Raw genomic sequence first — 21,195 nt, 5'->3', positions numbered from 1 at the left:
CTCTTGAGAAACCTATATGCAGGTCAGGAAGCAACAGTTAGAACTGGACATGGAACAACAGACTGGTTCCAAATAGGAAAAAGAGTACATCAAGGCTGTATATTGTCACCCTGCTTATTTAACTTATATGCAGAGTACATCATGAGAAACGCTGGACTGGAAGAAGTACAAGCTGGAATCAAGATTTCCGGGAGAAATATCAATAACCTCAGATATGCAGATGACACCACCCTTATGGCAGAAAGTGAAGAGGAACTAAAGAGCCTCTTGATGAAAGTGAAAGAGGAGAGTGAAAAGTTGGCTTAAAGTTCAACATTCAGAAAATGAAGATCATGGCATCCGGTCCCATCACTTCATGGGAAATAGATGGGGAAACAGTGGAAACAGTGTCAGACTTTATTTTTGGGGCTCCAAAATCACTGCAGATGGGATTGCAGCCATGAAATTAAAAGACGCTTACTCTTTGGAAGAAAAGTTATGACCAACCTAGATAGCATATTCAAAAGCAGAGACATTACTTTGCCAACAAAGGTTCGTCTAGTCAAGGCTATGGTTTTTCCAGTGGTCATGTATGGATGTGAGAGTTGGACTGTGAAGAAAGCTGAGCGCTGAAGAATTGATGCTTTTGAACTGTGGTGTTGGAGAAGACTCTTGAGAGTCCCTTGGACTGCAAGGAGATCCAACAAGTCCATTCTGAAGGAGATCAGCCCTGGGATTTCTTTGGAAGGAATGATGCTAAAGCTGAAACTCCAGTACTTTGGCCACCTCATGCGAAGAGTTGACTCATTGGAAAAGACTCTGATGCTGGGAGGGATTGGGGGCAGGAGGAGAAGGGGACGCCAGAGGATGAGATGGCTGGATGGCATCACTGACTCGATGTGTGTGAGTCTGAGTGAACTCCGGGAGTTGGTGATGGACAGGAAGACCTGGCGTGCTGCGATTCATGGGGTTGCAAAGAGTCGGACACAACTGAGAGACTGAACTGAACTGACTGAATTGGAAATTTTGATAAGGAACCAGATATTTACATAATCTTGAGGGTCTCTCTCATTAAAAACTTATTAATTACAGAGACAGAAAGAATGACTTCATAGCGGACAGTTTGGCCGACACCATCTTAAACACGTCATTAAAGTACCCATACCGGCAACGGGGCATGGCAAAGTCAGACACCACCTGATCAGATGCGATGAGAATGTGACATCACTTCTATGATATTCCCTTCTCAGGCACATAACCCGAGTCTAATCACGAGAAAACGTCAGCCAAGCAAACTGAGGGTCATTCTACAAAATAAAAGGACTGTGATTTTAAAATGTCAAGGTCATAAAAATCAAGGAGCATCTGAGAAACTGTTTGCAAAATAAGGAGACTGAAGAGACATGGCATAAATACAGTACATGATTCCATTCTCTTTTACTTTAAATGATGTTTTATGATCAAATGGCAAAACCTGAATGGGGTCTGAGCAGTAGAGATGACATTTATATATCACATAATGATATTACATTTCCTTGTTCTGATGGGTTTTCTTTGGCTATATAGTAGAATGTCCTTGTTTGTAGGAAAGAATAAAGTATCCGAAAAGAAAAGAAAACAATTTTAAAAGAAAAAGGTATTGAACAGTGCTGCTGCTGCTGCTGCTGCTGCTAAGTCGCTTCAGTCATATTTGACTCTGTGCGACCCCATAGACGGCAGCCCACCAGGCTCCCCTGTCCCTGGGATTCTCCAGGCAAGAACACTGGAGTGGGTTGCCATTTCCTTCTCCAATGCATGAAAGTGAGAAGTGAAAGGGAAGTCGCTCAGTCGTGTCCAACCCTTAGTGACCCCATGGACTGCAGTCCACCAGGCTCCTCTGTCCATGGGATTTTCCAGGCAAAAGTACTGGAGTGGGATGCCATCGCCTTCTCCAATTGAAGAGTGCTGCTGCTAAGTCACTTCAGTCGTGTCCGACTCTGTGTGACCCCATAGACGGCAGCCCACCAGGCTCCTCCGTCCCTAGGATTCTCCAGGCAAGAACACTGGAGTGGGTTGCCATTTCCTTCTCCAATGCATGAAAGTGAAAAGTGAAAGTAAAGTCGCTCAGTCGTGTCCGACCCTCAGGGACTCCATGGACTGCAGCCTACCAGGCTCCTCCGTCCATGGGATTTTCCAGGCAAGAGTGCTCGGGTGGGGTGCCATTGCCTTCTCCTAAGAATGCTAGGGCACCACATCAACAACCAACACTTGTATGGTTCAGCAAAGTGAAGTTATTTGTGATCTTTTTGCAACTTTTCTGTAAGTTTGAGATTGTTGCTATTGTTTCCCTAAGTCATGTCCATCTCTTCCGGCCCCATGGACTGTAGCCCACCAGGCTCGTCTATCCATGGGGTTTTTCAAGCAAGAGTACTTCAGTGGGTTACCATTTGCTTCTCCAGGGGATCTTCCTGACCCAGGGATTGAACCTGCAACTGCTACTTTGGTAGGTAGATTTTTTACCACTGAGTTACCTGGGAAGTCAAGTTTGAGATTTTTCCAACTAAAAAGTGAAAAAAATTTTCCAGGTGAGTCCAGGGATCTCTTGTGGAGCACAAGCTTCCCAGATGATTCCATTGTTCTGCATTGGAAGCTATTGGTCTATACTATATGAGTGGGTCCTTATTAACTCGGGTATTCCTTTCTCACATGGGCTTCTTTGTCATATAAGAGGGCTTGGAAAACATATAGATTTTTAGGTCCAACTGGAAGCCCACTGGATCAGAATTTACAAAAGTAAAGCCTGGGGTATTTTCATTTATATTAAGTAGTTCCTAGGGGACTTCCCTGGAGGTCCAGTGGTTAAGACTCTATACTTCCACTCCTGGGGGCACAGGTTCAGTTCCTGATCATGCAATTAAGATCCCACATGCTGCATGGTGTGGCCAAAAAAATTAAAAATTAAATGACTAGGTAGTTGTTAAAACACCCTTAAAAAATATAAGTAGCTCTTAGGATCAGAGATGTTTGGGAAACATTAAAACTCATCATTGCGGTCATGGAACCTTTTCTCCAAGGCATGCAGGTGTGTCAGTTTAGTATCAAAATGGTGAACAATGTCTGCTCATCAAGGAAGAGGAGGTGGCCAGAACAAGCTAAATTCTACTGCCAAGGAAGGGCTTTTGTTGTCCAGGCGTCAATAGAAAATTGTGGCCGGGAAAGTGATGGTCCTGGAGGTTACCTACACAGACACTTTAGCTGAGGACAAGAAAGGGTCTGTTGTTTGGGAGAGGAATGAAAATAGCACTTCATATTTTTTATGGTTGAAAAGGAAAGTTCGCTGGCCTGTGGTGGGATCCCAGTACTAGAATTGTCGTGGTTTTGCAGTCTGTGAAGGGCTGACTCCTGAATTGGTCTGAGTACTACGATGATGTAATTGCTGTTGGGGCTGGAAGGAGGATGGTTATGCGTGATTAAAAGGACTGAGCACTAAATACCACCGCCTGGGAGATCTAGCGAGGGCTGTTCTCTGTTGACTAAGGGAATGGAGTCTCTTACGAAGTCACCTTCCATGGAGGTAACATGCTGGCCTGTGCAGTGAATGGGACCAGCCTCTGACAGTGCCTGGCCTACAATGGGGGACCAACTTTCAGCAATTCTTTGAGGCATCATGGGCTAGCTTGGATGCTTAGATACCATGGCTCTTCTTAACCTGAAGAGGAACTTCCTAATTGAACAGTGTACACCCTCTAGGGTTCCCAGAAGATCTAGAACAGTGGTCCCCAAACTTGAGATCCATTTCATGAAAGACAATTTTTCCTTGCAGGGGGGGTAGTGGGGGAAAGGCAAATGGTTCAGGCAGTAATGCTAATGATGGGGAGCAGCAGATGAAGCTACAGTCATTTGCCAGCTGCTTACTTCCTGCTGTATGGCCCAGTTTCTAACAGGCCTTGTACCAGTGCTGGTCTGAGGCCCAGGGGTTGGGGACCCCTGATCTAGAAGAAGGGAAAATGGCCCTAAGGAAGTGACACCAGATTCCACACTAAACTCACAGGAGGGGGGTCAAGCCATTTTTCTCTTTAATTAGAAGAATTGAATATGTAATCCTAGTTCTACCTTGAGCGTGAAGAAGCAGTTTATACCAGCTACATTTCATTGGATCCACATTGATTTCTACCACGCTGTTTGGCATGTGGTGGAATCCAGTACATGATTACTAATAAATGGATAAACACCTCATGATGATTATGATTTCAACAGATTTGGATGCGAATTCCTTTAAGGCTCACTTTTATATTCTGCAAACCTTATGTTAAATAGGTTACTAAGATACAGAGTTTATTTTATAGTGCATGCCAGATGCATATACCTAGCCTCTGAGACCTCACCAGACTATGATTAAAAATGAGGTCAGGTTTACCTTGGAATGTGCAAATTACTGTAGCTCAGACGTTCTTCGTGTCTGATGACAGGCAGTCTCATCATTCACGAGGTTCGTCTCTACACCTAGGTCTTTGCGCTTCCCAGTGGTTCATGTGCTCCACAAATCCATATTCCACAAACCCCGGGCAGTGGTGTGTTTCCAGACTGTTCATCACAGCTCCCTGACTGCCGCCTCTCACCTCCTGCAAACCCACGATTGAAGCCACCAGTTATGCTGGCCTCAAGGGAAGTCTCTTCTTCCCTTTACCAAATGTTCCCAAGGATGGACACAGATTCTTCCTTTCATTTCCCATCACATGACAAGGACTAGGCTACAACGTTTAACAAAATTTGATTAAAAGATTCAGGATAAGAGAAAGGTATGCTAGGGACTTCCTCGGCAGTCCAGTGGTCAACACTCTGCTTGCCAGTGCAGGGGGCACAGGTTGAATCCCTGGTCAGGGAGTTAAGACCCTACTTGCGTCTTGGCCAAGAAGCCAAAACATAAAACAGAAGCAATACTGTAACAAATTCAATCAAGACTTAAAAAAAAAAATGATCCATATCAAAAAAAAAAGAGAGAGAGAAAGGAAGGATAAAACATGAATTTAAAAATGGCCGTGAGTTCTGAACGTGCTAGGAGGCAGAGAGCCGGAGCTCAGGCTGTCGGGGGCCATGGAGGTGCCTTCTTGCCTAGTTCCCAGGCTTGGGCTCTCTGGCACAGGCTGCTTGTCTTCTCCCTGTGGGAGTGACCTCTGGCGAGTCCGCTCTACCGAAAGTCAGGCCCCCATCTGCAGAGGCCTCAGAGAAGACCGCATTTCTCCCTGCAGACCCTCCAGCCTCAGGGCTGCCCCTCCTACCCCCGTTTCCTGTCCGCTTCCTCTGAGGAAACTCCAGCCGTCCCCGCTCTCGGGGTCAGGTCCGCTCCTGCAGCCTCTGAGAGATCATCTCAGCAGAGCAAAAGATCCTATAGGGCGACATTCACCGGGTCTGTGTTTGAGTATTACCACATGTGAGATAATCACAGGCCCCTCTTTTTGTACTAAGCTTCCACCAGTCCCCGTTTCTTTTCCTGGCATTTTTCTTCACATGGAGTAAAAACCCAGAACTGTAGCTTCCCTGTCATCCCAAACTCCTCACTCCTTGGTCTCCTGTGAGAAACTCCTTAAACAGGAAGCACAAGCCATCTCTATGAAAATAAACAATCCCATACAGGCTAAGGGAGTTTACACCCACACCTTAAAGGAAATATTTCTCCAAAGTCATCTTCAACTGCAGAGATATATCTCCACCCATAATCAAGGCAACTTTTGATACCATGCTGCAGAAAAGTTTAGGTTTCTGGAGTTGGAGCTGTCAAATTTCCATTTTAGAAATTGGTCCGGTTTAGTACAGAATATCTTGCTAAGGCACTTCAGTTGTGTCCGACTGTTTGCGACCCCGTGGACTGTAGCTCTCCAGGCTCCTCAGTCCTTGGGATTCTCCAGACAAGAATGCTGAAGTGGCTTGCATGCCTGCCTTCACGGGATCTTCCCCACCCAGGGATTGAACCCACCGTCTCTTGCACTGCAGGCAGATTGTTTACCTGTGAGCCACCTTGGAAGCCCATCAGTATAATTTAACCTTGTCCATTTAGATCATTCCCCCCAAACCAAAACTACCCTTGAAAAAACTCCTTGAAGATCTGAAATTACAACATTCAAGCCACTCTCCCCATCCTGGCCTTCAAAAAATCTCTGCCCATTCTATGTTAGGACTCTGGTTACAAAGATCACGTGGCTGTTTACCCCTGGAGATTATGGATTTTCCCAAGCATCTAACTCTAAGGTAGTCAAGCTCTAAGAAGGGAAACTGTTTCCTCCTTCCAGGGACCACAGCCCTTTTCCTCCCCACATAAATATGGAACTAATTTTGATTTCTTTTTCTTGCAACTTAGATACCTGGCTTGTCAACAGTCATTCAAAAAGAATTTTATAAAGGTTAAAGAATTAGAGTTAGCCAAATTGTGAAATTGAGACTCTTTAGGGACTCAATTTCTGTAGTCATAGGTCAAGCAGAATTAAATGAATTTGGAGGTGTGGATTTTAGTGGGTTTAGGTTGTGGAGATTGTCAACTCAGATAAACTGGAGCAAAAGATGGATTTTCTCAATATTTTTGAATAGGCTTTAAGTATAATTAATAACAGCTGGCAAACGCTTACATCTCTTTCCATTTGTACCGGCCACTAGTTCAAATAAGAGAAATGGATTTTTGCCAGTCATAAAGTTAAAATCATTAAAATAGGGAAAGCCATTTTAAATTACAAAACCACAAGTGGATATACAGTGTACAGAAATGGAACTTTCCATTCTTTTCTCTCAGGATCAGTTGCATTTATTCAAATACTTATTGCCTATGTGCCAGGCACTGTGCTAGGTCCTGAAGCTGCTATCAAGATGAGTAGGGGGACTTTCCTGGTGGCTCCGTGGTTAAGACTCTGCCTTCCAACGTAGGGGGTGTGGGTTTGATCCCTAGTCAGGGATCTATGGTCCCATATGCTGAAGGGTGTGGTCAAAAGTTAAAAAAAAAAAAAACAGATGAATGAAAAAGCCTGCCCTTGAGTTCTTTACCACCCAGTTGGGAAGCGCGGGTGAGAGGAGTGGCAGGAAACACTGCTAACTAAAGTATTAAAATAAAAGTCTGTTCTCAGTTGATAACACAGTGGTGAGTCATGCATAATAGAAGCACAGAAAATAACTAACTCTGCCCAGAAAGCTTCAAAGAGAAGATGCACTTGAATCTGATCTTTGATGAAAAGAAGGTCACCAAAGAAGGGGAGAGGAATTCAATGCCCATTTGATGCCTAGCCTTCTTATGGACACTGTCAGTAAATTCCTTGTGGTTGGGATTAATCTCATTCATTGTTGTATGCCTGGCACCCAGCTTAGCACCTGGCAGACATCAAGTGTTCAAAAATATTAGTTGACCCGATTGACTAAAAATATCCTTGTCAGAGAGAAGCACATGTACAATAACAAATAAATAACACAATGATTTTTCTAGACTGTGGTTTATAATATCAGCACCATCAGCTCCTGGAAAGGAAAGAGAACTCTCCCAAGATAGCTCAAAAGAGTAGACTCTAGAGAAGAAGCTGTGACCTGAGTTTTAGACCCAGTCCTGTTATTAACGAGTTACCTGACTTTGAATCAATGATTATCCTGTACTGATCTAAGTCTTCTCATTTGTAAAATATCACTTATTATTACAATATTCAGTTCAGTTCAGTTCAGTCATTCAGTCGTGTCCGACTCTTTGCGACCCCATGAATCGCAGCACACCAGGCCTCCCTGTCCATCACCAACTCCCAGAGTTCACTCAGGCTCACGTCCATCGAGTCGGTGACACCATCCAACCATCTCATCCTCTGGCGTCCCCTTTTCCTCTTGCCCCCAATCCCTCCCAGCATCAGAGTCTTTTCCAATGAGTCAACTCTTCGCATGAGGTGGCCAAACTACTGGAATTTCAGCTTTAGCATCATTCCTTCCAAAGAAATCCCAGGGCTGATCTCCTTCAGAATGGACTGGTTGGATCTCCTTGCAGTCCAAGGGATTCTCAAGAGTCTTCTCCAACACCACAGTTCAAAAGCATCAATTCTTCGGCGCTCAGCCTTCTTCACAGTCCAACTCTCACATCCACACACGACCACAGGAAAAACCATAGCCTTGACTAGACGTACCTTTGTTGGCAAAGTAATGTCTCTGCTTTTGAATATGCTGTCTAGGTTGGTCATAACTTTTCTTCCAAGGAGTAAGCGTCTTTTAATTTCATGACTGCGGTCACCATCTGCAGTGATTTTGAATCCCCAAAAAATAAAGTCTGACACTGTTTCCACTGTTTCCCCATCTATTTCCCATATTATAATATTATATACTGTAAAAAAAAAAAGCTCACTAGAAGGGAAAAGAATGTAGCACCGTGTCTTTTCTCTTATTTTCTAAATGCAAAATTAATACATGCTTCCCAAATTTAGGGCTTCCCAGGAGGCGCTAGTGGTAAAGAATCGGCCCTCTAATGCAGGAGATACAAGAGACTGGGGTTCGATCCCTGGGTGGAGAAGATCCCCTGGAGGAAGAAATGGCAACCAACTCCGGTATTCTTGCCTGGGAATTCCATGGACAGAGGAACCTGGCAGGCTATACAGTCCATGGAGTCGCAAAGAGTTGGATATGACTAAGCGTCTGAGCTCATTCCCAACTTTAAGATGCAGATGGAATGCATACCTGTCATTTCTCCCTCCCTCACCAAAATTGAAAGGCTGATTAAAAAAAAACAGGTTAGTGAATACTCAGAAACAGAAGGAAGTTTCTTTGAAGCAGAAGCCATGATCAAGTGGAAACCAGAGCGGTAGGCTGAGGCTTCCGCCATCCAAAAGTTCTTGTTCTTTGTCACATGCTGCCCCGATGGGGGGGCCTTCCGGTTCTCTCTGATCTAATCAAAGTGATGAAGAGATAGAAAATAATTGAAACTGACAGGAAAGATAAGAGGCCTTGAGGTTACAGAGGTTTTATCATCAGTCAAATGCAGGTGTTTTGAAAATGTTTTGTGCCTTGGATCTCTCTTTAGCAGTTTAGTGAAGACTGTGGAAGCCCTTCTGTCTTAAGTCCTGTCTGGCTGCTATAACAAATACCACAGACTGGAGAGCTTATAACAACAGAAATTTATTTCTCACAATTCTGGAGGCTCAGCAGCCTAAGATTGAGGTGTTGGCATGGTCGCATCTTGTTGAGGGCTATTTTCCTGGTCCACAGCCAGTACTCTTGCTATCCCTCACAGGATGGAAGGGGTGAGAGAGAGCTCCCTGGGGCTTCTATTACAAGGGCACTAATCCCATTTATGGTGGCTTCCTGGTAAAGAATCTGCCTGCCAATGCAGGAGACGGGGGTCCAATCCCTGAGTTGGAAAGATCCCCTGGAAAAGGAAATAGCAACCCATTCCAGTATTCTCGCCTGGGAAATCCCAAGGACAGAGGGGCCTGGTGGGCTCTAGTCCATGGGGTCACAAAGACTCAGACACAACAGAGCAACTAAGCAACAACCACAACAAATTCCATTTATGAAGGCTCCATCCTCACGACCTAAGCACCTCCCTACCCCCTACCTCCTATCACACTGGGCATTAGAATTTCAACATATGAATTTTAGGGGAACACAAACGTACAGACCAGATTAATGCCTTCAAATGCATAAAATAAAGTATACAAAATTACATAAGAAATCAACTATATTGAAATGCAGTTATCAAAATATTAGTATTTCATGATGTGTTAACATGTTAGCAAATCCAATAATAAGACATGATGTGAACGTGGGAAAGTAGCTCTGTCATGTCCCACTCTTTGTGACCCCCATGGACTATATGGTCCATCAGATTCTCCAGGCCAGAATACTGGAGTGGGGAGCCTTTCTCTTCTCCAGGGGATCTTTCCAACCCAGAAATCGAACCCAGGTCTCTCGCATTGCAGGTGGATTCTTTACCAGCTGAGCCACAAGGGAAGCCCAATAAGACATGATCAGATCAGATCAGTCGCTCAGTCATGTCCGACTCTTTGCAACCCCATGAATCGCAGCACACCAGGCCTCCCTGTCCATCACCAACTCCAGGAGTTCACTCAGACTCACGTCCATCGAGTTGGTGATGCCATCCAGCCATCTCCTCCTCTGTCGTCCCCTTCTCCTCCTGCCCCCAATCCCTCCCAGCATCAGAGTCTTTTCCAATGAGTCAACTCTTCGCATGAGGTGGCCAAAGTACTGGAGTTTCAGCTTCAGCATCATTCCTTCCAAAGAAATCCCAGGGCTGATCTCCTTCAGAATGGACTGATTGGATCTCCTTGCAGTCCAAGGGACTCTCAAGAGTCTTCTCCAACACCACAGTTCAAAAGCATCAATTCTTCGGCACTCAGCCTTCTTCACAGTCCAACTCTCACATCCATACATGACCACAGGAAAAACCATAGCCTTGACTAGATGGACTTTTGACTAGATGGACTTTTGTTGGCAAAGTAATGTCTCTGCTTTTGAATATGCTATCTAGGTTGGTCATAACTTTTCTTCCAAGGAGTAAGCGTCTTTTAATTTCATGGCTGCAGTCACAATCTGTAGTGATTTTGGAGCCCAGAATTATAAAGTCTGACACTGTTTCCACTGTTTCCCCATCTATTTCCCATGAAGTGATGGGACCGGATGCCATGATCTTCGTTTTCTGAATGTTGAGCTTTAAGCCAACTTTTTCACTCTCCACTTTCACTTTCATCAAGAGGCTCTTTAGTTCCTCTTCACTTTCTGCCATAAGGGTGGTGTCATCTGCATATCTGAGGTTATTGATATTTCTCCCAGCAATCTTGATTCTAACTTGTATTTCTCCCAGTCCAGCATTTCTCATGATGTACTCTGCATGATAGGCAGCTTATTATTGTTTTTGAGATATCTGCCTCAGTTGTAACATAATATGATAACATCTGTGATTTCTGTTGGTGACAATGTCACAGATACTGCATTTTGGTGCATTAATGTATTTTGTTGCCTATATGCAAATAGAACAATTTATTTCTATTTTTATTTATTTATTTTTTATTTTATTCAAAATAAAATAATTTATTTCAGTTAGAGGCTAGTGAAAATTAAAACATAATAGGTTTTTCATCTAATTACATGGACTCCCCTGAATTCTATCCAAAGACCTCAAGTTAAAAAAACTCTGGCTTGATAGAACTTTCAGGAGATTTCCTTGGAACAGAGGATATGTGATTCTTTAATTTCTAGACCTGAAACAAAAAGACATGACACTTCAGATTAAGAAAGTTCATGAAATTCTAGCAGAATAATGCAAAAAAATGAAATAAAGAAACACGACTGAAACTGATGGTAAAATATCAGTCATAAAGAGAAAATGCTAAAACTACCAGAGTAGAAAGATGAACTACAAAGGAAGGGGGTTCAAATAACCCTGGGTATCTGATTAGCAAATTCTATACAAGCAAACAATGCAAATTTTTTTTTAAACACTGAGGGAAAATTTATTGTGAATCTACAACTCCATTCATAAGCAGATTATCAGTGGTTTTGAGGGAGAGTGAAAATAAAGCCTTTTTTGGACATTAAAGATTTAGAACCATTAGCACTCATGACCTAAAATAAACCTAAAATAAACGTATCAAGAAAAGGAAGTGTTGGAATGCAAGTATAATGTACACTAAGTGGGAAAACATTAAGCAATACAGTGGTATAAAACGTAAGTAAAAGAGCAGTGTCCTTACCCTTCAAAGCACTTGTAGGTTTTTAAGTACCAGAGTTTCAAAAAACGTTGAAGCAACTGACAAACAACTAATCTCAAAAATATACAAGCAACTCCTGCAGCTCAATTCCAGAAAAATAAATGACCCAATCAAAAAGTGGGCCAAAGAACTAAATAGACATTTCTCCAAAGAAGACATGCAGATGGCTAACAAATACATAGATGCTCAACATCACTCATTATCAGAGAAATGCAAATCAAAACCACAATGAGGTGTCATTTCACGCCAGACAGAATGGCTGCGATCCAAAGTCTACAAGCAATAAATGCTGGAGAGGGTGTGGAGAAAAAGGAACCCTCTTACACTGTTGGTGGGAATGCAAACTAGTACAGCCACTATGGAGAACAGTGTGGAGATTCCTTAAAAAACTGGAAATAGAACTGTCTTATGACCCAGCAATTCCACTGCTGGGCATAAACACTGAGGAAACCAGAATTGAAAGAGACATGTGTACCCCAATGTTCATCGCAGTGCTGTTTATAATAGCCAGGACATGGAAGCAACCTAGATGTCCATCAGCAGATGAATGGATAAGAAAGCAGTGGTACATATACACAATGGAGTATTACTCAGCCATTAAAAAGAATACATTTGAATCAGTTCTAATGAGGTGGATGAAACTGGAGCCTATTATACAGAGTGAAGTAAGCCAGAAAGAAAAACACCAATACAGTATACTAACGCATATATATGGAATTTAGAAAGATGGTAATGATAACCCTGTATATGAGACAGCAAAAGAGACACAGATGTATAGAACAGTCTTTTGGACTCTGTGGGAGAGGGAGGGTGGGATGATTTGGGAGAATGGCATTGAAACATGTATAATATCACATAAGAAACGAATTGCCAGTCCAGGTTCGATGCAGGATACAGGATGCTTGGGGCTAGTGCACTGGGATGATCCAGAGGGATGGTACAGGAAGGGTGGTGGGAGAGGGGTTCAGGATGGGGAACACGCATACACCCGTGGCAGATTCATGTTGATGTATGGCAAAACCAATACAATATTATAAAGAATTAACCTCTAAGTAAAATAAATAAATTTAAATTAAAAAAAAAACAGTGTTTAAAGAAAAGCAGTAGAATTTTCACAAACAGAAGCAAAATGCTGGTTCATGCATAGGTTTTTAAAGTACTTGTGAAAATTTAGAAAAAGAGGCACCTTATTAAGGAAGGACGGGGCTTCCCAGGTAGCTCAAGCTGGTAAAGAATCTGCCTGCAATGTGGGAGACCCCTGGTTCAAATCCTGGGCCAGGAAGATCCTCTGGAGAAGGGATAGGCTACTCACTCCAGTATTCTTGGGCTTCCCTGGTGGCTCAGTGGGTAAAGAATCCACCTGCAAAGCGGGAGACCTGGGTTTGATCCCTGGATTGGGAAGATTCCTTGGAGGAGGGTATGAAAACCCACTCCATTATTCTTGCCTAGGGAATCCCCATGGACAGAGGAGCCTGGAAGGCTGCAGTCTATGGGGTCACAAAGAGTCAAACATGACTGAGTGACTAACCACACACATTAAGGAAGGACACAGGATGTAGCTAAATCCCAGAACAAACAATTGTTTGAATCTCGTTATGGTCAACAACAATGGGAAGGACTAGAGATGTCCTCAAGAAAATTAGAGACACCAAGGGAATATTTCATGCAAAGATGGGCTCAATAAAGGACAGAAATGGTATGGACCTAACAGAAGCAGAAGAAATTAAGAAGAGGTTGTAAGAATACACAGAAGAACTATACAAAAAGATCTTAATGATCCAATAACCATGATGGTGTGATCAATCACCTAGAGCCAGGCATCCTGTAGTGTGAAGTCAAGTGGGCCTTAGAAAGCATCACTACAAACAAAGCTAGTGGAGGTAATGGAATTCCCACTGAGCTGTTTCAAGATAGGTGTTGAACTTGATGATGCTGTGAAAGTGCTACACTCAATATGCCAGCAAATTTGGAAAACTCAGCAGTGGCTACAGGACTGGAAAAGGTCAGTTTTCATTCCAATCCCAAAGAAGAGCAATACCAAAGAATGTTCAAACTACTGCACAATTGCTCTCATTTCACATGTTAGCAAAGTAACGCTCAAAATCCTACAAGCTAGGCTTCAATAGTACGTGAACTGTGAACTTCTGAATGTATAAGCTAGATTTAGAAAAGGCACAGGAACCAGAGATCAAATTGCCAACATCCGTTGGATCATAGAAAAAGCAAGAGGATTAAAAAAAAAAAATCTACTCTGCTTCATTGACTACACTAAAGCCTTTGACTGAATGGATCACAACAAACTGTGGAAAATTCTTCAAGAGATGGGAATACCAGACCACCTGACCTGCCTCCTGAGAAACCCGTATGCAGGTCAAGAAGCAACAGTTAGAACTGGACATGGAACAACAGACTGGTTCCAAATTATTGGAAAGGAGTACTTCAAGGCTGTATCTTGTCAGTCACCCTGCTTATTTAACTTATATGCAGAGTACACTATGCAAAATGCTGGGCAGAATGAAGCACAAGCTGGAATCAAGATTGCTAGGAGAAATATCAATAACCTCAGATATGCAGATGACACCACCCTTATGGCAGAAACCAAAGAGGTACTAAAGAGCCTCTTGATCAGAGTGAAAGAGGAGAGTGAAAAAGCTGGTTTAAAACTCGACATTCAAAAAACTAAGATCACGGCATCCAGTCCTATCACTTCATGGCAAATAGATGGGGAAACAATGGAAACAGTGACAGACTTTCTTTTCTTGGGCTCCAAAATAACTGCAGATGGTGACTGCAGTCAAGAAATTAAAAGATGCTTGCTCCTTGGAAGAAAAGCTATGACAAACCTAGATAGCATATGCAAAAACAAAGACATTATTTTGCTTACAAAGGTCGGTATAGTCAAAGCTATGGTTTTTCCAGTAGTCAGGTACTGTAATCCATACAAAAGATTACAAATGTAAACTACTCCTTTTTGTATTTTTTCTAATCCTAAAGCAGAGATCATTCTCCCTTAGATTTATTAGAATACCCTTTGCATTTCTTTGATCTGAGAGTTTGACTGAAATTTCCCATTCACCATCCAACTCCCTGTGAAAGTATGAAAGTGTTAGCCGCTCAGTTGTGTCCGACTCTCTGTGACCCATGAACTGTGGCCCTCTGTTCATGGGGTTCTCCAGGCAAGAATACTGGAGTGGATTGCCATTCCCTCCTCCAGGAGATCTTCCCGACCAGGGACTGAACCTGGGTCTCCTGCACTGCAGGCAGATTCTTTACCATCTGAGCCACCAGGGAAGCCCTCATTAGCACTGTCATTCTTGGCATCTGTGACAACAATAACTGTGTTCTTCTCTTTTCAAATATCTTTTAAGCTTCAAGTCTCCATTTAACAGTTCATTAAGAGAAATTGCAAGCTTTTAATTGTAATTTTAAATATGTCCTTATTTCTTGGTCGGTATTTGCTGTGCCACATTGTAAACATAATGCTTATCATTATGCATGCAAACTACAGGTTCTATTACATTCAGAAGCAACTGATAATTAGTGACTGTATTCCTTGTTTGGTGATGAAAATGCTATGCTTTAAGTATTATACATCCTAACTCAACACTTTGTTGCTCATAATTGGCATTTCACTTTATTTTAAATATGTGTTAGGAATTTCAGGGTTGACGCATAACATATTTTATTTTTTCCCATTTGATAATAGGTTTCCCATTCAGCCTTTGCTTGAGGACCATCAGATTTTCAGGGATGGATTATTGAAATTAAGTAGGATAAGTCTGTGTGATCAGTCCTTTAATTTCCACGGACAAGTTTATGCTGTCTTTCTTATACTCTTAAATTTTTTTTAAATTAATTTGTTTGTTTCTTTTCGGTTGCACTGTGTTTTCATTGTTTTGTGCAGCCTTTCTCTGGTTGCGGTGTGCGGAGGCTACTCTTGGTTGCCGAGCGTGGGCTTCTCATTGCAGTGGCTTCTCTTGCTGGGGAGCACGGGCTTTAGGTGCGTGGGCTTCAGTAGTGGCGGCACACAGGCTCAGTAGTCGTGGGGCACAGGCTTAACTGTTCTACAGCATGTGGAATCTTCCTGAACCAGGGATCAAACCCAGGGCCCCTTGCATTGGCACGTGGATTCTTATCCACTGCACCACCAAGGTAATCCATAAGCCTCTAATATTTTGAACTAGAGATTTAAACAAAACAAAACAAAACTGTGATTATCCTGTTCCTATCCTATCATTGTGTACTGGCTATGTTAAAGAGGGAGATAACTTGAATGTGAGAGTGTATTTGTTCCTACAGAAGATCCCGGATATTGAATAAGATGGGGTAAATGCATAGGAATTTAGGTTGTACCCCTTGAGAAGGAGAGGTTATTGTTATCTGAGGAAAAGGATGTTCCCAGATATTTGGGCAGCCAGAGGTGTGGAACTACAGCCGACACTTCTGGTTGCCCCCAGTATCTGTGCTTTTCATTTTGCTCAGTAATGAAACCCCAAATGTTAGCTGGGCATTTGTCCAACCAATAAAAAAGGTTATATTTCCCAGTCTCTCTTGAAACTAAGTGTGGCCATGAGACAAACTTTGCGCAATGTTTGTAAGGAGAAGTGGTTTGCATAGATCTACTGTGAAGTTTACTTAAGAGGAAGTTATGTCCTCTGTTCCTCTTTGGCTGGTCTTCCTCTCTAGCATGTGGATGTCATGGCTCAAGGTGAAGTGGCCAACTTACAAGTTAGGATGGAAATCACAGGTAACAGTTTGCAGAACAATCTGTCAGAAGGAGTTTGGGATCCCTGATGGATATAGAGCCACCATCTTAGACTAAGACTGTCTATGTTGGTCTGAGAGAGAGACCAACGTTTATCTTTTCTACCACTGTAACTCTGGACTTTCAATCTGAGTACTTTTATTATCTCAGTTTATACTATCAATATATTATTAGCATAGCTATCTTATCTTGTTTGGCTTTCTTATAACTTAGTTTTCAGGTAACTAGTTGTTTTGTTTAAAATATATGGGAAGGCATTTCTTGAGTTGTGCATAAAAGTAATGGTATTAAACAGTCTAATGGCAATCTTTGATATGTTGCTTAAATGAATGATATTTCCTTCATTTATTGTTTTGAAAGGGCCCACTGGGGAAGTTCAGTTCAGTTTAGTTGTTCAGTCATGTCCGACTTTTTGCAACCCCATGGACTGCAGCACGCCAGGCTTCCCTGTCCATCACCAACTTCAATTTCTCCATTGGGGAAGAGGAAAAAGAAAAACAAAATCTAACACTATTCCAACTGACTGAGCTGTAGAAATGGAAGCTGCTTAACACTCAAGATGGTATTCGACTGTCATTTTATGAGTTTTCCTTCAGGTGAGACAACTATAATGTTTCCCAATTTCTCTCCAAGTGACAAATGCTCCTCAATTTCATCCCTTCCATTTACATGTCACTCATATTTAATATGGGCTTCCCTGGTGGCTCAGAGGTTAAAGCCTCTGCTTTCAATGCAGGAGACCTGGGTTCGATCCCTGAGTCAGGAAGATCCCCTGGAGAAGGAAATGGCAACCCACTCCAGTGTTCTTGCCTGGAGAATCCCATGGATGGAGGAGCCTGGTGGGTTACAGTCCATGGGGTCGCAAAGAGCTGGACATGATTGAGCGACTTCACTTCACTTCACTTCACATTTAATATATGTAGATTTCTTTTTAATGGCCTCTTTAGAGCTAGCATAAATCATCTTGTTTTTAAAAGGTGCACTCTTAGAAGCCCAGTCTTTTTTGTTGTGTATATGGCATCAATAGATCAATACTAGGTATTCTTAGACTTTTTTGTTGTTTATATGGCATCATACATAGCAAACTGGTAATCCTTCAGAGGTAGCAACTTCATAACAAAATGTGTAGGGGTCCTCCGTGGTATCACTGGTGTCATTTGTTAAGATCAGTTTTGCTTCCTCTATTATAATTATTTGTTTTTCCTCATCATTTAAACAGAACTTTCTTTCATCTTCTTTTGTGTAGAATATTTATTTTCTTATCATTAAAACCTTTGGTGACTTCATCATTCACTGTAACTCCAGAAGTCATAGTGCCTGGGGCTGCAATGCCAGCTCTGGCCCCAGCTCTATGGCACTGGGAGGAGATGGAGAGGTAGGTGGAAATCTTTCTTGTTCACAGCCGAATCTACCGAGCTTAGAATAGTGTCTGAAAATAATGTGTGTGTGTGCTCAGCCGTGTCTCACTCTTTGTGACCCCATGGAGTGCAGCTTGCTAGCTCCTTTGTCTTTTGAATTTTCTAGACAAGTATACTGGAGCAGGTTACCATTTCCTACTCCAGGGGATCTTCTTGACCCAGGGATTAAATCCGCGTTTCCTGCTGGCAGATTCTCTGCCACGGAGCCACCTGGGAAGCCTGCCTGAAAATAGTATGTGCTCAGTAAATATTACAGAATGAATACATGAAGACTAGATTCGAATGGGATTTGTCTAAAGGGCTGTATATAAAAGTAATAGTATTTAACAGTCTAATGACAAGCTCCTGCTTTAAGACACTTAGAATTTGAAAATCCAGGGAACATGGAAAGTTATGTGTGAGGAAACTGACTCTTACAGAGTTTATAAGTCTCATGGGCCACACAGGTTCCTTGTCATGCCAACTGTTGGCAGCCCTCTAGCCAGGCATCAGTTCTAAGACCATGGCTGCCTCTACTAGGTGTACGATTTGAAGCATAGTCCCCCTAAAATCGAGTTCCCTTCCCCAGTTTATGATTAATCTCGCTATCTAAAACTTAATTTCCTTTCTCACCCTCCTACAACCTCAATCCTGTGCTAAGTGAATAGTAATCAACTAGTCAGATGACTAAAATTGCTGTTGCTGATGCCATTGCTAATATACTAAAACAGCTAGCTATTACAGATAACATCATTAATGTACAAACTCAGCCTGTTTCTCCACAACAAGATGAGCTCACAGACCCCCAAGCCATGGGCCACCTGACCTGAGAATCCAAGACATCCTGATTTCCAGAACTACGATAAAAAAAAGTCACAAGATGATTCATCCTAGTCTCTGTTTTCCCTTTTTAAGAAACCCCTAACTCACAGACAAAGTGGGAGCGGATCTGAGGCTTGTCAAGAAGTCAGTCTCTCTCACGCCCTTGCTTGGTGGTGGTGGTTGTTCAGTCGTGTCTGACTCTTTGTGACCCCAAGGGCTACAGCACGCTAGGCTTCCCTGTCCTTCACAATCTCCCTGTACCCTGCAATAAACCCTTCCTTTGCTGCAAACATCTGCTGTGTTTGCTCTGGCCTGGCTTTCTGCGCCTGGGGCAAGTGAGTCCTTGCTGGGTTACAAACTTGGCGGATGCGTACCTGTGACGGTGCTGTAGATACAATGGCTGGCTCAGTGGCCCAGAGTTTGGAGACAAAGACCTACTAGCCTTTCCCTTACAAGAAGGGAAAGTGCACAACTAGCAAATTTGTTGAGCCTTCTCAGGCACCGCAGAGCTTAGAAAGCCGAGTCATCGAGGGCGCTGCTGGGTCCCAACCAGCAGACAGCCTCAGCTATTTACTACCTGGCGCTCCAGGGAAGGGGAGCTGGCCGTTCTGAGGAGGATGGTTGTCTGGGTTCGCCTCTGACAACCGTCTTCCTCCACCAGCTCCCAACAAAGACATTTCATCCATTTCTTCCACTGCTCTCGATTCTGCTTGGCTGGGCTTTGAGAGGACCGAGGCTGGAGTACACAGTGACCCAACGCGCCCACTGGGGCGAATCTGTCAGGGCGCGCGCGGCGCGGGCCGTGAGGAGGCGGGCGGCCGGCGCGTCGCCGAGCGGCGCTCTCTCTACCCCCGTTGGCGGCGCGCGCCGCTCTGGGGCGCTCTTGGCCGGGGGGCGCCGGCGGGGGCGCGCACGCTCCGCCTCTCCCCGCCTCCCCGGCTGCGCGCCCCGCCCCCTCGAGCTGCCATACGCTGAGCGCCCAACATCCGAGGACTTTGGCCCAGAGTAACCCCGCTCGCGTTACCTTTTCCCTCTTTTCCGCGCCTCCCCCCGGGCCGGCCCCGGCTGGTCCGCCGCGGCTGGGCGCGCGCTGCCCTCCCCGCTTCCTCCCTTGCGAGCGCCGGCTCAGTCCCTCCCGGCCCACGCGCGCGGCTCCTCGTCATGGCGGCGCTCAGCAAGTCCATCCCTCACAACTGCTACGAAATCGGCCACACTTGGCAGCCGTCCTGCTGGCTCTCTTTCCTGCACATCACCAGGGGCGCCCTGGAGGAGTCCCTGAAGATCTATGCACCCCTGTACTTGGTGAGCGCCGTCAGCCCTCCCCCAGGCCGAGGGCGGTGTGCGCGGTGGGCTCCTGGGAGGCGGGCTCGGGGCACTCGCTGTCTTGTCAGCCTCTCCTTGGGAGCGATCAGGGGTGTTTTGGGGGGGGGGTGGCAGGAGTGGGTGGGCTTGGGGAGGGGGGAGATCGCGAGGGGCTGATACCCTAAATCCAGCTGGGACAGAAGAAGGGGGAAGGGAGTTAGAGGTTGAGCTGTCATCTGAACGTCTGCTGTTGGAGGAGAGGATGTCTTCTCAACTTCAGGATTAAGTTTGGGGGCCACTTCAAACTGTGAATGCACACACCTGCGTTGCTTTTCCTCTCTCCTGCCTTGTGATGGAGAGGTCTTCGTAGGTCAGCTAGGGGATGAGAAATGGCCTGCAATCATTCCTCATCTAATTCCCTCTGTTTTGGCGTTCCTCTCACCCCACCCCCACCCCCCAGGTTTTTTTTTTTTTTTTTTAGGGCATATTTGACATCAGGTCCCCATGACCTTAGATCTTGTGTCAGTTTGGGAATGACAGGATTGTGGCTTGAAGGTTTTTGCAAAGTGTTTTTGCAAGTTCACAAAGTGGTCTCCAGGTTGAGATTTTGCTTGGTGTTGTAAGGTGGTTCCAGTCTGTGAGTCAGTGAAAGTGTCTAGGAGATCTGACTGTATGCCACTTGTAGGTCCTTTATTCCACAGCTTTACAGGTAGGGCAATCTAAATTTGGAGCTTTAAATAGAGACTATTTGAAAATATGTGTATGTATCACTGAGAGTTGTTAGTTTGTTCTTGAATGTTCTAACCAGCATCTCTCTCCACCCGCCCCCCCCCCCCCCCGTAATCTCATCCTTTGTATTAAAGATTTCTTTAATCTTTAATTTCTTTAATCTTTAATTAACTAAGATCACTTTGGTTATTTAAGTTTATTGTCTTACTTTCTTGCCGAATAGAGTCTATGTCCTAAGAAGGCAGAGGTATATTTTTTTGTATGTTTCCTAAAAGTTCTAGTCAGTAGTCAGTGGATGGTCAGTTCTTCTCATTGAGTAACAATTTAGATTTATACCCTCATATTCCTGAAGGTGTGTCATGGCCATAGCTGTAGAACTTCTTCAGAAGTCTGATTATTTATTACAGAGATAACCGAGGAGAAGATGGTAACTTTCTCTGAGCTTGCAGAAGCCAGTTTCATTTGTATCATATTCACTGGTGCTTTTAAA

The 21,195-nt window shown here is 43.8% G+C and overlaps 1 protein-coding gene and 1 pseudogene across 2 annotated transcripts in view; one reads left to right on the top strand and one right to left on the bottom strand.

The window, feature by feature from the left end:
- Positions 1-16,742: 16,742 nt before the first annotated feature.
- Positions 16,743-19,616, bottom strand: LOC133240928 (cofilin-2-like; annotated as a pseudogene).
- Positions 19,617-19,622: 6 nt separating this feature from the next.
- TMEM135 (transmembrane protein 135) overlaps positions 19,623-21,195 on the top strand; it is a 312,520-nt gene continuing 310,947 nt past the window's right edge. The window contains exon 1 of one of the 2 annotated variants that reach the window (XM_061406022.1): positions 19,623-19,976. In XM_061406022.1, the coding sequence (XP_061262006.1) occupies positions 19,836-19,976 (141 nt within the window). In that variant the 5' untranslated portion in view covers positions 19,623-19,835. The remainder of the gene's footprint in view (positions 19,977-21,195) is intronic. The other variant, XM_061406023.1, reaches the window with a different exon arrangement.

The sequence above is a fragment of the Bos javanicus genome, chromosome 29 (genome assembly GCF_032452875.1).
Source record: "Bos javanicus breed banteng chromosome 29, ARS-OSU_banteng_1.0, whole genome shotgun sequence".
Classification (NCBI taxonomy): Eukaryota; Metazoa; Chordata; class Mammalia; order Artiodactyla; family Bovidae; genus Bos; species Bos javanicus.
The sequence above is the reverse complement of the archived record's forward strand: the minus strand, read 5'-3'. Positions and strand labels throughout refer to the sequence as shown.